A 14,427-nucleotide genomic window follows, 5' to 3' on the forward strand; every position below is an offset into this window, starting at 1 on the left:
TTTCAATTTAAATTTGTCATTATGTTTTATGTTATCTTCTTCTTATCTCGAGTCTTTAAATTATAAACAATTTTTTTATACTTTTTTTAATATTTTGCAAACATGTAAAGCATTTTAGGAGCAATAAAACAAAAAGGCCACTTGAGCAAAAGTGTTTTTAGCTGTAATTTTGTTAAATCCCTTTTACAGCGGCGGCAGCAGCAGCTGTTGCTGCCGTTGGGTTAAGTTCATATTTCTGCACTCAAAATTGAAGCATCAACAGCAAATGCACAAGATGAAGTCGACAATTAATTAAAAAGTGCTAAAGTTTTGACAGTTTTATGATGGTTAATTTTTAACTGCCAGCGCTGCACGGTACTTAATGAGCGCCCCTCGCGGCTGTCCGAGTGGGAAATGGGCAATGAAAAAACGCGTATACGCCACGTGGAATAGCTGGCAGAAAGTTTCTTGGGTGAGGCGCGCAGTTAACCTGAAAATTAAATTCGAAAATGCGCTGCAAAAGCAAAAATAATTCCTTTGCATTTTTGCTCAACTGTGTGTGCGTCTGTGTGTGTGTGTGTATAGGTGTGCGTGTGTGTGTGCCTTTCCTCTGTGTTATGCCAACGGCAACGTTTCTTGTACAGCAATTTGTGAGTTTGCTGCGCGCAGCACTCACGTAATGAGCATAAACTACAGGCGCACAAAAACGAAGGCATCGCACACACACACACAGACACAAAGGCGGGAAAGGTAGAAAGGAAAGGTAGAGGTAGAGGTTCTACATAGATGTAGAGAATCGGCGCTGCCGTGCACATAATTGGTGCAAAAGTTTGAAATTATCACGGAAGCACGCCGAAACACGTACGTACATCAGCGACAACGGACGCGAGATGGCATAATACGAGCTGCGACGATGTTGTCCTGATCCCACCTAGCCCCACCTGCCCCACTAGCCCACCGGCCGTCCCACAGCTCTAGCTGCCGGCCTCTGCACGTTGCGGGCAACGCCCCGGACATACTCTGGACGGGATCCGGGTATGGCCTTTAGGCGAAAATTTATTAGAGCGTAGGCAGTACCTAATCCAGACCCTAATTACTCATGGGCTTCTAGTTTGGCGTTGGGACGGGGGGCGAGGCCAACAATTAGCAACACCAGGTTTAGTCAAAAGTTTTATTTGGCCGGGTTGGGGGCAGCTCCACTTAATCTGAGCCAGGGGCTTGCGGGTTCAATGGTCAATGGTCCGACGCTTATCTTGAAACGTAAAAATGTTTCACTTTGAAAGCTGAAAGCAAGAAACTTCCGCACGAGCTGAGCCCAAACAATTAGCTAATGCACTGTGGAATTTACTTTGTCTGCAGCACAGTTTAAAAAGGCGGAAAGACGCCGTAGGCCATGCAAAACGATTCATCCTGGCAGGCAGCTCTCAACAATCCATCGGTATGGCAACGTTCGATAAGTGATTCATTTGATTGCTACTAACAACTAGCTTTGTATAATGTTACGTTACGTTATGGGACGTTACGTCAAATTATGTTAACTCATGTTACGTTATGTTACCTTATGTTATGTTACGGTAGGTCACGTTACGTTATGGAACGTAACGTCAAATTACGTTACGTCATGTTACGTTAAGGCACGTTACATTATGTTTTGTTATGTTATGTTACGTTACGTTAAGTTATGTTATGTAACGTTACGTTATGTTATGTTCCGGTACGTTACGTTACTTTGTGTTACGTTATGTCACGTTACGTTGTGTTACGTTATGTCACGTTACGTTGTGTTACGTTATGTCACGTTACGTCACGTTACGTCACGTTACGTTATGTTACGTTAATTCACATCACATTATACTACATTACGCTGGGTTAGACAACAGTTAGGTTAGGCTAACGTCTAACGTCATTTGATATGCTCATGCAATAGAGTTGCTGTTAACGTAACAGCTACTGTTAACTAACTGCTTGGCCGTTACGTTAACAATAGCTGTTAACTAACTGCTTGGCCGTTACGTTAACAATAGCTGTAACGTAAACAGTTACACGCATACATATATCAATTATTTACAGTTAATTTAATTTCTTTGAAACGTAGTTTTAGCAACAATTCGGAGCTGAAGAGAGGATGAGAGGAGGCGAGAGGTCGACGTAACCCTGAGCCATACACCTATTAAAATGTGCGGCCATTAAAAAGTTGTTCTATGGCCCGGGCACTTGAAAAGGGAATTTTCTGTTTTTTGCAATCTGGCACCTGTGCAAGTGCAACTGAAAATACGTTTGCATATGAATTTTTCAAAATGTTTTTTGCGTTGACCTCGTTTACGGGTCAGAGAAGCTATGAAAAGTTTGCCGTACAAACTAAAATTGCCGTTGCAAGCGACCCAAGCGACTGAGGAACGAGGTGGGCTGCACCGTTACATTGCGTTGCGTTGCGTTGCGTTGGCTACGCCGGCTACGTCCCCCCGTCCCAAAAAGTGTAGAGATGGAAGCGATGAGCAGCTCGCAACGGGACACGGCTTGGGTTACATAGCATATTGAAATGCGATTACAGCAACCCTGGCGGGAACAGTAGCAGCATGTTCATTAAACATGCATAAACACACACACAAACACACACAGCATCAGCAGCAGCAATGGCACTGGCAGCGCCAGCTGTCCCCAGGCACATGTAAACAATTTAAATTTGCAAGCGATGTGCTAATTTTAAATCAATTATACGACGTGACGGCACTTTAATGCTAAGCCCAATTCCACAGTCTGCACACACACACACACACACAAACGCACACACGCATACGCATACACTCATACAGTGCCCTGTTTGACAGCTGCCAGTGCTGCCCATGAACAATGGCAACTAATATCGAAATCTGTGTACAAGGCAGCAGCCATGTTGGCAACATTTGGTGTGAAAACTTTCTATTTGCCTGTTCGGGAGCGGGGGCGTGCGAAGGAGTATTACTTTAAAAGTTGATGCCCAAAGCGTCCTTCCATTTATTTCAACAGCAGCGAACACAAGCAACAAACAGAGCAACAACGAAACGAAACAAAAAAAAAACAAGTCTCAAAAAAGTTTTTACTTTTGTTAGTGGTACATTTGGTGACACACAAATTGCAGCCTGAACTGCCGCCAGTGAATGAGAATCAGCAGCTTCTCAACTCAATTTCAGTTTGAAACCTCGCACACACACACAGAGGCACACACCATACACTTACCTCTACTGCCAGGCAGCCCAGCAGGAGAAAGCAACAGTTTTTTTTTCCTTTTTATTTGTCTTAAATAAATACGTTTGTGTGCATGCCAGTGTGTGCGTGAGCGTGTGTGTGTGTGTGTATCTTTCTTTATGGATGAAAGTTACGCCGCCAAGTAGAATAAATATATGTGCGTCTGTGTGTGTGTGTACTTACAATATATGTGCATGTATGTACATACATATGTACATAATTTAGTGAACTTGAAATTTGCGTTCGCACATACATATGTACAAGTGTACACATATATACACATATATATATATATATATATATATATATATGTGTGTGTGTGTAGTTTGCAATATTTATACAAAGTATATCGAATGTAAAAGAGCTGGCCGACATACTTGTCTTACACTTGTAACACCCTAAAAATAAGAGAACACGCCATTATGTATATATGTATGTGCATGTATGCTAAGTAATTTATATTTGTCGGTAGGTAGGTATGTGCATATAGCTTACCGGCACAGACATAAAAAGCTATACTTATATGTATGAGTGTGGGAGTGGGAACAGAAATACAACCGCACGCTGATGAAGGCGCACACAAACACACACACACACACACACACGTGTATATATTATTAAAGATTTAAAGTTTTTGCAACGAGGCAAGCAGGAAATTGATATGCACTTACCGGTCGCAGCAGCACCGGCAGCAGCATCAGCCATCTCAAAATATAAGAATAATAAAGAAGGTGCTATCTTAAAACTCCAAAAAAAAAATATATATATATCCATTTATAGTATAGTAATACACATACACACACACACACACACACACATCGAATATTATTTCAGTGAAATTGCCTTAGGTAAAGTTTGTTTTGGCAGCTGTTGTAAATTGAAAGATAATAATCAAGTTGAAAACAAAAGATGGCGGCATCTCGAGCAAAATGAAATAGGGAATTACTGTTACATAAATACTTACCTGCACATGCCAAACATAACAAAACAATATCGGAGCTATTGAAAAGAAGACGCTATTATTTGCTCATCAGTGTCAGTGCCCTTATCTAAGAGCATTCAAATTTTTGTTCCGTTTTATTCGATTTAGCCATTGTAAGAAATTGAAGTTTCTTTTTCTTGTCATTTTTAGGTCGTTTTTGAGCTGTAACTTTTTGACTGAGTGGCAACACTTTGTAGAGGCGAAAATTTTAAAATTATTGTATTTGTTGAGAATTAACTATTTATATATTTGCATAGAAGTTTCGAGATATAGAGCATATATTGCTTATTATTTGATAACTATATGCTATTTACCCCACTTAATTGAAATCTAGTCAAAAAATACTAGACTGTGAGTCGAGCTGTATATAGTAGTATTTGAATATTATTCGATGCTGTTCAGCGGCCAGCTGTTGTTATTTTGCTTGGCAGTGGACCTGTTGCGCGTTTCAGAACGATTTTAAAATTTTCGCTAACTGTGTGTTCTTCCTTGAACAGTACCACCAAATTGAGCTCGAACTCTGAAAGCAGGGAATACGTTATAATTGAAATTAGAATTAGAGAATAGGAGCTTACCAATTTTAAAGTTCTTGGTTAAGAGAGTGGGGCAGGTGAATAAACGTGGGAGTACCATATATATTGGAATTTCCAATTTGGGAATAACATTGCCATCTGCAATTTGTATAGTCTGCACTTCAGTGGCATCCTTGGAGTAACCCTCGTCACAACCACAAGTCTCCACACGTACTAGCTGCATTTCAATTGACTTTATCGGTGCCTCAGTATGTTGCACTGTTAAGCTGCCTGTTATAGGAGTCGTGACACACGATTCCACGCTATCCAAACGACCAGTGATCAGAAACCTGGGCATCGTCACACGTTCCTTGGCATTGCTCATGGTCAGGCTGAAGGGCACTGACCGAGTTGCCTCTTCGCCCAGCGGAACTGGCTTATATTGGATACAGAATTGTTGAACTTTCTGCAAAGATTTGCCTAGGAAATTGCGTTTCACATTCACATCGCATTTAAGCTGATAGTTGATGCTAATAAAGACGCCGTGATATGTTTCATATAGTCTACGCGGCTCCTTCTTGCAAACCAAAGGTAGTTCAAAATGAAATTCGGAGTTGCCGGCGCTTAGTTTACCCGGGGCAGAGAGCTCCAAACTATTCTGCAGCAAATTGATGGGCTTTACCGAGTTGTAGAAGGCATCGAAGAGTCCAACAGTTTTGCTACTTAGCTGCAGATTGACGACGCCATCGAGTGTGAGTAGTATCCCATCGTGCTTGGTTTCGGCCGGGCACTGGAACTGCACGCAGCCAACGAGCATTTCCTAGTTAATGAAAGTTAATTAGTTAAGTAATATTTTGGTATTGTTTACCTACGCACATTTTCATAATACACTTTGTTTTCACGTTTTAGCTTGATTTCAAAGTTAAAGGCATTTCCACTCATCTTGTAAATTAACTTAAATTAATTAAACGTCATTGATTACAACTTATGACGTTGTTTGTTTACATTCATTGTTGTAAATTTTATATTGCCAAAGAAAAGGTAATAATAATAAGGAATGTATCGATAGCAGTCACATGCAATCGATACTTTGGGTAAGTGAAGTCGGTGTTGCCATACTTATTCACTTTGCTCCGGCTTATTATTGTTACGCGAGCGCAAGGTGCCTGGAAAAGCTGTTGAGTCAAGTTTTCGTCTAATTATCAAATAAATTGCCTAAAATGTTGGCTTTACGCAATACACAAAAGCTTTCTATACGGCAAGTGATGCTTTAATAAAGACAACTTGTTAGGAAAAGCTTACAATCTCTATTATTTACAGTGCCTTGCTGCCGACTGCCTGCAAAAACGTGGGACACCTGAGCTACTCCAGCTCTTCCCAGTCAAAAGACGATGATGGTTCTTCTTCCTCGGATGATGAGAAGCGAACGAAGAAGCAGCGTAAACCTGAAGAGAAAAGCACAGAAACAGCGGCACAACGCTTAAATCGGTTATTGGGCACCATGCAAATGCAGACTACGGATCAACTGGCTGGCACGGACTTTCCTCGCCCCGGAGACGCTAATCGCAGACGGAGAGAGGCAATAAAACAAGATGCTGCAGCAAATAATGTTATTACAGCAGCTAAAAATATTGCCGGCATGTTGGGCACGAACGAGAATGATAAAAAGCAAACTGAATCCGAATTGCTGGCAAAGCTGCTGGGACACAGTGCGGAAGGAGGATCAGATACAAAGCCTGGCGATGACAAGGGCACTCCTGCAGCAGCCGGCGGTACAGAGAAGGAGCTGAACTTAAGGTGAGAGTGCTAAACATTTTTTCAATTAATGCTGAGAGCTTTTCGTTTTCTAGCGAACTGATTGTGGGCATGAAAATCGATCGTCGGCAACAGCCCCATCAGTCAGAGCCCACTCGAGGAGAGTATGTGCGTCGCACCCTGGCATCGCGCTCCAAGCCCATGACCGGAGATCTCACCTCACGTCGCCCGCAGCGACATGTTAAACGTGAGCCGGCAACCTTCTCGGGCAGCGTCAATTTGTATGGCGGCGAACCTTTGGGCATTTTCACTAAAGGCGATGCGAAACTTCAAGATTCGCCGGACATACTTTCCACGTGGTCTTTGCTTAACGAGCGCGAGTTGAAACTACATGCAGCACATCCACCAGCAAACTACTTTGAGCAGATGATCCAATGGACAAATCAAGGAAAAGTTTGGCGTTTTCCCATCGACAACGAGCAAGACATGCAGGAAGAGGCAGACGTTGATTTTTCGGAGCACATATTTCTAGAACAGCATTTGGAAGGTTGGTGTCCCAACAAGGGGCCCATACGTCACTTCATGGAGCTCGTGTGCGTAGGTCTCTCCAAGAATCCCTATGTGACGGCACAAGAGAAGAAGGATCATATTTTCTGGTTCCGCGATTACTTCGAAGCCAAAAAGGACATTCTAAAAGATCTAATGAGCAAGGAGAGCAGCGATAATGTTAATAAGATAACAGCTTAATTTGGATGGCGTGAAATATTTGTTAAAAATATATATTTATATTTTATTTCGCTTTATAAGACGATATATGCGCGTAAATATGTATAATGTATCCGAGTATACATAGCTAATCGTATGTATTCATTTGATCTAAGTAATACTTAATTTAAGGCCGACTCGCACGCTAATGTGCCCCGGGACTGTGCGCGGAATGTGTGCCAATAATAATGGATTATTGTATATTGTGCTTCAGAATAGCAAAATACGCTTCTCCACCGTTTTGCGGCAAATGGGGCAGCCCTCGATTTGATCGCCGCACATCTGGCAGGTGCCATGACCACAGAGAAACACCATATTCTTAATTCGATCAAAGCAAACTGGGCACATGGTCTGCAAGCATACAGATAGCATTAGCATAATGATGATGACAATATGTTGGTAGTTGACTGACCTGCTCCTTAATGTCCTGCAGCTGTTGCTTAAGCTTCTGAACATCGTCCATTTGGAAATTGTTGACTCCGCCTGTAGCAGTTGCGACGATGCCAGCTGGTAAATTCGTGAGATTTGCTGCTGCCGCAGCATTTAATAAATTGTTCTGGCTATTCAACTGATTGCTGCTGCCAGCCACTGGGGTGACCACCGTGTTGTTCATGGCCACGCTATGGCCGGAAGTGTTCACACATGGCGGTTCCACAAACTTCTCCTCGGGAGCAGTCAAGCAGACGGTGCCGGCCACGCAGACCTTATCGACTGGACCCGTACCGCCACAGCATAGATTATATGAAAGCATTTCATCGATCTGTGTGCGACACAGGACGCACTTCTTCATCAGCGCACTGCAGTGCTCACAGGCCACCATGTGACCGCAGGGACGAAAGAAGACGGCCGCACGTCTGTCTGAACAGACGACGCACTCGTCAATTTTCTCACGTGAGGCCACTGTCTCACGGCAGATGAGGCACTTCTTCACACGCGGTGCACATGTCTCACAGCAGCTCACATGGCCGCAGGGCTTGAAAACAGTGTCCCGCTTGGCATCCGAACAGACGAGGCACTCCTCCACGCTGGTGACCTTATTGTTGTTGTTGCTAATGCTGCCGACACAGTTGCCGCCTGCTGTAGTATTTTTGCTGCTGCTGCTGCTTTCCACGTGCAACGATTGCGCCATATCCTGACTGAGCCCGTTGATTCCGAAGGCGCTGCCCGAGGCAACAGTGTTAAGTGGTATATTTGCCGTGGCCGACTGATGCATACCAGCAGCAGTTCCAGCTGCCGCAGCGCTTTGAGCCCGTGCACGTGCGTTAAGACTCGTGCCAGCCACATTACCCGGCAGCTCGGCATCATCGGTTTTACGCTCGTTGTAGCACTTGAGAAGCGTCTTGCAGAGATTCGGATCTGGACACAGGTCCAGCGGTGTTTGCAACTTGCGATTCTTGAGCGTTAAGTCAGCCCCATTGGCCGCCAAAAAGCAGGCAATCGATGCGGATGCTTTTTTGTTATTCGCATTGCGCAGACCCATCAGCAACTTGCCGAAGCCTTCGACATCCTGCAGCTGCTTGAGCTGCGACAGTGTATGATGACGCAGTGCCTCATGCAGCGGCGTATCACCATCCTTATCGGCTATATTCAAATCGGCGCCATCCTGCACCAGCAGCTTAACAATCTGTACATGCTGCCGCTCAACGGCCAAATGCAGCGCCGTCTGCTGATTTACATTCTGTCTATCCATGTTCGCCTTGCCCATGTGAACCAACAATTCAGCTATTTCCACATGGTTGTTCAATGCAGCCAAATGCAAAGCCGTGTAGCCGTCATCCTTCTTCTCCTCGACAATCCAGGGTCGATTGGTCTTCGTTAATAATATCTTCATGGCGCTCGGATTGCCTTTAAGAGCGGCATGATGCAGCGCATTGAATCCATTGTTGTTGTTCAATGTGATGTCAGCCCCAAAATCCAGAAGCAACGACAGCATCTCATCATGCTCCTGCAGAAGAATATGACTTACATGAAAATCTATGCTTATATATGTCTATATAAAGATATGCTACCTTCGATATGGCGTCATGAAGAGGCGTATCGCCTTCGGAGTCCTGCAAACTGGGATGGCAGCCCAGCGTGAGCAGCGTCTTCACCACATTCAGATGCCCCTTGTTGACGGCAATGTGCAGTGATGTCTGGCGACGTTTATTGCGTGCATTTAGGTCGGCTCCAGCTTTTGCCAGAATTTCAATTACAGCTGCTTCATCGCCAAAGGCCGCATGGTGCACGGCACGATCGCCGTCCTTGTCCTCAATCTCCACATCTACTGAGTGCCGCAGGAGCACTTGGATCACCTCAATGTGCCCATTCTGGCTTGCAGCCTGCAACGCCGTGTGACCAGCAAACACACCGTTCACATTCACCTCCGGCACGGGGCCTCCGCTGGGACTACCCGCAGCTGCGGCAGCCGCTGCACTGGACGTCGAAGGCTGTGCAGCGCCAGCCAAATACTCCTCACAGCGAGACTGCAAAGGCAGAGCAAATATTAGGATATGTTAGCGAGAATAACAACCAGATAACTTACTGCAAATCCATTGGCTGCTGCCTTAACAAACTCTTCGGTGGCATCGCCGGACACATTGGGCTCGAAGAGTTTCTTGAGAATCGCAGAAAGGCGCTCGCCGCTGGGTATGACTGGAGCACAGTTGCCATCGGCCGTTGTTGCAACGCCAGTGCCGGCACCGCTGGTGGAAACCACCTTCGAGACTGCCAGTGGATTGTAGGTCCACGAGGTGTTGCCCACCTCCACCTTTAGGTCGTTATCATGATACACCTGTTGAACGCGTCCAATTTTACCAAGGGTCAATTGCATGGCATCGGCCCATTCACCATGACCACGTTGCAGTATCTTAATGCTCTCGACATCCGAACAAATCTTGACAATGTCGCCCACTTGAAACTCAGGTGGTGCAGTGGTTGGCGACGACACTTTGGTGAGCACAGCAGGATTAAAGGTCCAGCGATTTCCCGAATTGTAGGCAACAACTATGTCATGATCCTCATCGATGCCAACGACCATGCCCGCATTGCTTAAGCACTCGAACATGCCATCTGTCCATCCGCCGTGGCCATGCTGCAGCGATTGCACAATCTCCAGGTCCAGATCGACAGTGACCTTGTCGCCAATTTGAAATCCATGTGGCCCCTTACCAGGTCCATTCTCGCCCAGCAGCGGCAAATGATCTCGATAAACATTGCTGCCTTTGGCGTCGTTTACCACCTTAAGGTCCGCCATGCCTTCAAAGCCCACGCGATACAAATTCTTTGAGCCGTTATCCCAGATCACATAGGCTGCGGAGCGCGGCGATGCGGACGACCAGTCCTGAATCTCATTCACCTTACCGCGACGCCCAACACCGCCATCCTGATCCTCCCACTGCCAGTCCACGCCACGCACCACACGAGCGCCTGGAAAGATGCCGCGTACCAGCACCTTCTTGGATTTGCGACGCGGCTCAACCATGGTGCGCTCACCGCCCGGCGTGCTGATTCGATAGAAACGATGACGCAAATGATGCTTGTCGCCATGATAACAAATGGAGCACACATCGTAATTTATGCACTCGGCACACTTCCAGCGTATGCCGAAGATCGGCTGCTGCCTGCAAGTATCGCACATCGTGCCCTCATGCTTGACGCCCGTGGGAGCGCTGTCCAATATACGCAGATCATAGGCGCCGGCACAGCGATAATTGGCAGCGGTGCCATTGTCCCAGACAACGACCACTTCCTCGGCAGACTCAAAGTTGCGCACAGTGCCCACATGCCCCTCGCCGCCATCCTGCAAGAAAACAAACAATCGCAAATATTTAAACAGATCGCGCTTACGCCATACGCGATTCGACACGCTCGTCTCAACTCACGCTAATCACAACGCGAAAATTATAATTAAATCGCATTTGCCTGGTACCCCAAAAAGCTGCTCAATGTACCGCTGTGTTTACTCGACTAACTGTTAACTATTAAGGGTGCACTCAGTGCGTTTCCCAATCAATTCAACGATCTTCAAATCACACCCAAAAGCCACCTCATTCCAGGTCAACATCAATTAAAATAAATTCACAACAAATCAAAGCAAACTGATAAGCTATGAATGCGTACCTTAAATACCCTACTTAAATAGGTGATATGTAGCTTAAACGTTATTTAATTAAACATATATTTTTTTCTATTTGTTTGTTATTTAAATCATTTGCTATCAACAGGCCATTGAGCCCAAATTATAAAAAATATAATACCTCTTATCTTACGTACAACTCATACATTACGTATAACTCGCATTAATACACCTTAAAAATTTCCTCGTGAAAAAAACAAAAACAATTCGTACCAATTAAAATTGAACTCAATCACTGGTAGCTTTCAGACAATGCCCAAACAGCCCCAATGTCTCCCTCTCTCTCTTTCTATCTCTTTCACTCTGCGAGTTTGGTCTGTAACTAGTTATGGAAAATTGAGGGCCGCATTCGTTTGATTACATATGGGAAAATGAATTGGTAACATCGTAAGAATATAAGCCTCGACAGTTGGGTTAAAGGACAATCGCACGCTTAGCACTAATAATTATTCTCTTCCTATAAATCTTAACACACTATCTCACGGGTAGCTCACCTGCTTGTTCCATTTCCAATCCGGGCCACGAATCACACGCGCACCAACACCCTCCATGGAAAAGCGTCGAGCGACTGCCGCAGCTGAGCCAGCGCCGCTGCCACCGCTGCCGCCGCCACCGTTGCCCACACCCGCAGTTACAGTGCTGCCTCCGCTGACTACCACACCCACGGATGTGGCCGAGGATGAGGAACCACTCGCAGCAGCATTTGTTGAATCTTTGGCCGCTGATAAGGTTGCGGCACAAGACATTATCGCGTGTCTATGTGGTGGGTCCAGCAATTATTATTCTTTTCGATTTTCTTCACTTTTTCCTTGGGACACACACACAAAAAATGGCATGCAGATTTTAGTGAGTGCAAGCAGCGTTGCCAGCTAACAAGTTTCGCTGCTGGCACACAAGCAATTGCATTCCAATGCACACTGAATGCCCAACATACACGCAAACGCCACACAAAAGTAATCAATAAAAATAAACCATAGATACTTTTAATTAACTGACTATTAATACCAACGCAGTGAATTTTTTACCGAATTCGAGACTATAAAAATATAAAAGAAATGGTGTAAAGCGTTTAATAAAATAGTGACTACTGCTCGACAGTTGCCACCTGAGATTGTAAAGTGTTGCCACCAGAATAAAGAATGTCAAACAACATTATTTCAACATTTACAACATGACATTGATATATCGATAGTTTTCACATTTTTAAATATATAAATGTTTTAAATTAAAAAAAATTAAATTAAAAAAAAAGTAATGCAATCAAAAATGCGTAAGTTAGTCTCGTCGTTTACTTGCTATTTATTTATTCTGATTTTCGATAGACCCAGCATAAATATATCGACTATTAGTCCGATACATTGTTCGGTTGTGTTGCACTCATCATTCCTAGCACAAAGCCCTTACTGCAGTAAGCATTTGGGTTTTCTGTTCAAAGAAACAAAATTGAATTAAGCGTAAACATTAGGATGTCTAACAGTAATACAGACACAGGTGACACAACCGTACTGACCACAACCAGTGCCACAGTACAGGATTTCAATCCAAATGCTGTCGATGGCGAGCCACTGGAACCCCGTGAGTCGCTGGTAAATAGTCTTAAGCAAACACGCATAACAGTCCGATTCGATTGTGTCTAATCTCTAACCTTAATACGGTAGATAACCACAGCTGTTAGCTTTTTACAAAACACGAAAGTGCGCCACACCACACTCGTCCAAAAACAGCAGTTTCTGCGGTCCAAAGGTCTAACTGCGCACGAGATACAATTGGCTTGCGAGCGAGCCGGTGTCTTCACCCAAGATCCAAACAATCCGAATACGGTTATAAATATTGGCTCTCAATTGGCGGTGCAGCCACAACAAACAGCTTTTGGCAGACTACGAGAACTGCTGCACACGACTGCGTTATTTAGCGGGGTCGTTTATGCCATATACCTGTTCTGGCGCGTGAGTAATATACTATATATTATATTATATATTATGAGTAATATAAAATGCTTACAGAAATTTATTGCGCCGTTTTTGTTTGGCAAGCCCAAGAAGAAGCCCGTTGAGGATGTGTTAGCAGATATTGACAAGAAGGTGGTTGCACGCACCGATGCACTTAATAATGAGATCACATTGGTTAAAGACATGATTACGCTGCAACAGAAGGAGCAGGCCCAACAGATGACTCGCGAATTTAATCATTTTCGCTGTGACTTGGATGCTATTAAGGGCCTATTGTTGAATCGTAAACAATTTGCGGGACCCGTACAGCCCATTGCGGTGCCTTCGATACCTGCCTGGCAGTTAGCTAGCTCGCCTCATCATCATCGCCATAGCAACAATAGCCAATCGGATGACAACGATAAGCCCGATGATGCTGGCTCCGGTTCAGGCTCGTCCGAAACGGAAGTGGTAACCAAAAACAGTGATTCTAGCTTAGAGATCATGTAATACTATGGAAAGGCTTTTACTATGTAGCTTAAATAATCTGGCTATATATATAGAAATATATTTTGTATATGAAATATTTGATGCTTTAGTAATAATCAGTGTAAATTGAATGAATATCATTTAGACGGTTTGCGATTTAGTAGTATTCAGGTTTAATTTTCCAAAAGCTAATATCCATATCCATAATTGCTACCAAAACGATAAAGTACAGAAATATATACAACATATATATTTAATAAAAACAGGTTTGAATAATTGAAAAAAACCTTAATTATGCAATTTGTTAATCTATGCGACAAGAGCGCCGGGGTTTTGTTTATGTTTGTTTTTTAAGTGGGTATTTTTAAAAAAGGCTAACGTACTGTATTGTGTAGGGGTGTGTCGGGGTGTTCTTGGGGTGGCCGGGTGATAGTTCAGCTTAGTTGATATTTTTTAAACTTATAGTTAGAATTCAATTTTTATCTAAAGTTGCCGATTCTTATCATTTTTTGTTTTTGTTTTTTTTTTGTTATTTTTTCTACGTTTCTATTAAATTGGCTAAATTCCCATTAAAATGTATTAGGCATATTCACGATGGCTTCCATTGGCAGCGTATATGGACATTCAAGGGCTGAATGAAGTTTGGTTTAGGGTTTAGATTCGATTGTGACAAAC

General features: G+C 43.9%; 4 protein-coding genes across 4 annotated transcripts; 2 read left to right on the forward strand and 2 right to left on the reverse strand.

Moving 5' to 3' along the window:
• Positions 1–4,201: 4,201 nt before the first annotated feature.
• LOC111605727 (vacuolar protein sorting-associated protein 26C) lies at positions 4,202–5,753 on the reverse strand. Its single transcript, XM_023324419.2, has 3 exons — positions 5,575–5,753; positions 4,762–5,518; positions 4,202–4,706 (listed from the first exon to the last, which is right to left on the reverse strand). The coding sequence occupies exons 1-3, from the start codon at positions 5,638–5,640 to the stop codon at positions 4,585–4,587; spliced, it is 945 nt and encodes a 314-aa protein (XP_023180187.1). The 5' UTR covers positions 5,641–5,753; the 3' UTR covers positions 4,202–4,584.
• A 77-nt stretch (positions 5,754–5,830) lies between these two features.
• Positions 5,831–7,210, forward strand: LOC111605726 (28S ribosomal protein S31, mitochondrial). The gene is made up of 3 exons (XM_023324418.2): positions 5,831–5,956; positions 6,019–6,495; positions 6,549–7,210. The coding sequence occupies exons 1-3, from the start codon at positions 5,919–5,921 to the stop codon at positions 7,198–7,200; spliced, it is 1,167 nt and encodes a 388-aa protein (XP_023180186.2). The 5' UTR covers positions 5,831–5,918; the 3' UTR covers positions 7,201–7,210.
• Positions 7,211–7,408: 198 nt separating this feature from the next.
• On the reverse strand, positions 7,409–12,437 carry LOC111605725 (E3 ubiquitin-protein ligase mind-bomb). Its single transcript, XM_023324417.2, has 5 exons — positions 11,830–12,437; positions 9,743–10,999; positions 9,228–9,683; positions 7,631–9,163; positions 7,409–7,569 (listed from the first exon to the last, which is right to left on the reverse strand). Exons 1-5 carry the CDS (start codon positions 12,079–12,081, stop codon positions 7,429–7,431), a joined length of 3,639 nt encoding a protein of 1,212 aa, XP_023180185.1. The 5' UTR covers positions 12,082–12,437; the 3' UTR covers positions 7,409–7,428.
• A 132-nt stretch (positions 12,438–12,569) lies between these two features.
• On the forward strand, positions 12,570–13,849 carry LOC111605728 (peroxisomal membrane protein PEX14). The gene is made up of 4 exons (XM_023324420.2): positions 12,570–12,605; positions 12,658–12,921; positions 12,994–13,281; positions 13,339–13,849. The coding sequence occupies exons 2-4, from the start codon at positions 12,802–12,804 to the stop codon at positions 13,771–13,773; spliced, it is 843 nt and encodes a 280-aa protein (XP_023180188.2). The 5' UTR covers positions 12,570–12,605; positions 12,658–12,801; the 3' UTR covers positions 13,774–13,849.
• The last annotated feature ends 578 nt before the right edge of the window (positions 13,850–14,427 follow it).

The sequence above is a fragment of the Drosophila hydei genome, unplaced genomic scaffold, assembly GCF_003285905.1.
Source record: "Drosophila hydei strain 15085-1641.00,03,60 unplaced genomic scaffold, DhydRS2 tig00000001-arrow-pilon, whole genome shotgun sequence".
NCBI classification, from domain to species: Eukaryota; Metazoa; Arthropoda; class Insecta; order Diptera; family Drosophilidae; genus Drosophila; species Drosophila hydei.

What these genes read in the sequence shown, in the direction of transcription:
- LOC111605726 (XM_023324418.2), top strand. Translation starts at nt 5,919, where the DNA reads ATGTTGGCTTTACGCAATACACAAAAGCTTTCTATACG. An exon ending in ACACAAAAGCTTTCTATACG is followed by an intron (nt 5,957 to 6,018) that starts GCAAGTGATGCT and finishes TATTATTTACAG; the next exon opens with TGCCTTGCTGCCGACTGCCT. An exon ending in GAGAAGGAGCTGAACTTAAG is followed by an intron (nt 6,496 to 6,548) that starts GTGAGAGTGCTA and finishes TTCGTTTTCTAG; the next exon opens with CGAACTGATTGTGGGCATGA.
- LOC111605728 (XM_023324420.2), top strand. Translation starts at nt 12,802, where the DNA reads ATGTCTAACAGTAATACAGACACAGGTGACACAACCGTACTGACCACA. An exon ending in TGGAACCCCGTGAGTCGCTG is followed by an intron (nt 12,922 to 12,993) that starts GTAAATAGTCTT and finishes TTAATACGGTAG; the next exon opens with ATAACCACAGCTGTTAGCTT. An exon ending in CCATATACCTGTTCTGGCGC is followed by an intron (nt 13,282 to 13,338) that starts GTGAGTAATATA and finishes AAATGCTTACAG; the next exon opens with AAATTTATTGCGCCGTTTTT.
- LOC111605727 (XM_023324419.2), bottom strand. Translation starts at nt 5,640, where the DNA reads ATGAGTGGAAATGCCTTTAACTTTGAAATCAAGCTAAAACGTGAAAAC. An exon ending in ACAAAGTGTATTATGAAAAT is followed by an intron (nt 5,519 to 5,574) that starts GTGCGTAGGTAA and finishes TTCATTAACTAG; the next exon opens with GAAATGCTCGTTGGCTGCGT. An exon ending in AACCAAGAACTTTAAAATTG is followed by an intron (nt 4,707 to 4,761) that starts GTAAGCTCCTAT and finishes CCCTGCTTTCAG; the next exon opens with AGTTCGAGCTCAATTTGGTG.
- LOC111605725 (XM_023324417.2), bottom strand. Translation starts at nt 12,081, where the DNA reads ATGTCTTGTGCCGCAACCTTATCAGCGGCCAAAGATTCAACAAATGCT. An exon ending in ATTGGAAATGGAACAAGCAG is followed by an intron (nt 11,000 to 11,829) that starts GTGAGCTACCCG and finishes GTTTTCTTGCAG; the next exon opens with GATGGCGGCGAGGGGCATGT. An exon ending in CAGCAGCCAATGGATTTGCA is followed by an intron (nt 9,684 to 9,742) that starts GTAAGTTATCTG and finishes CTGCCTTTGCAG; the next exon opens with TCTCGCTGTGAGGAGTATTT.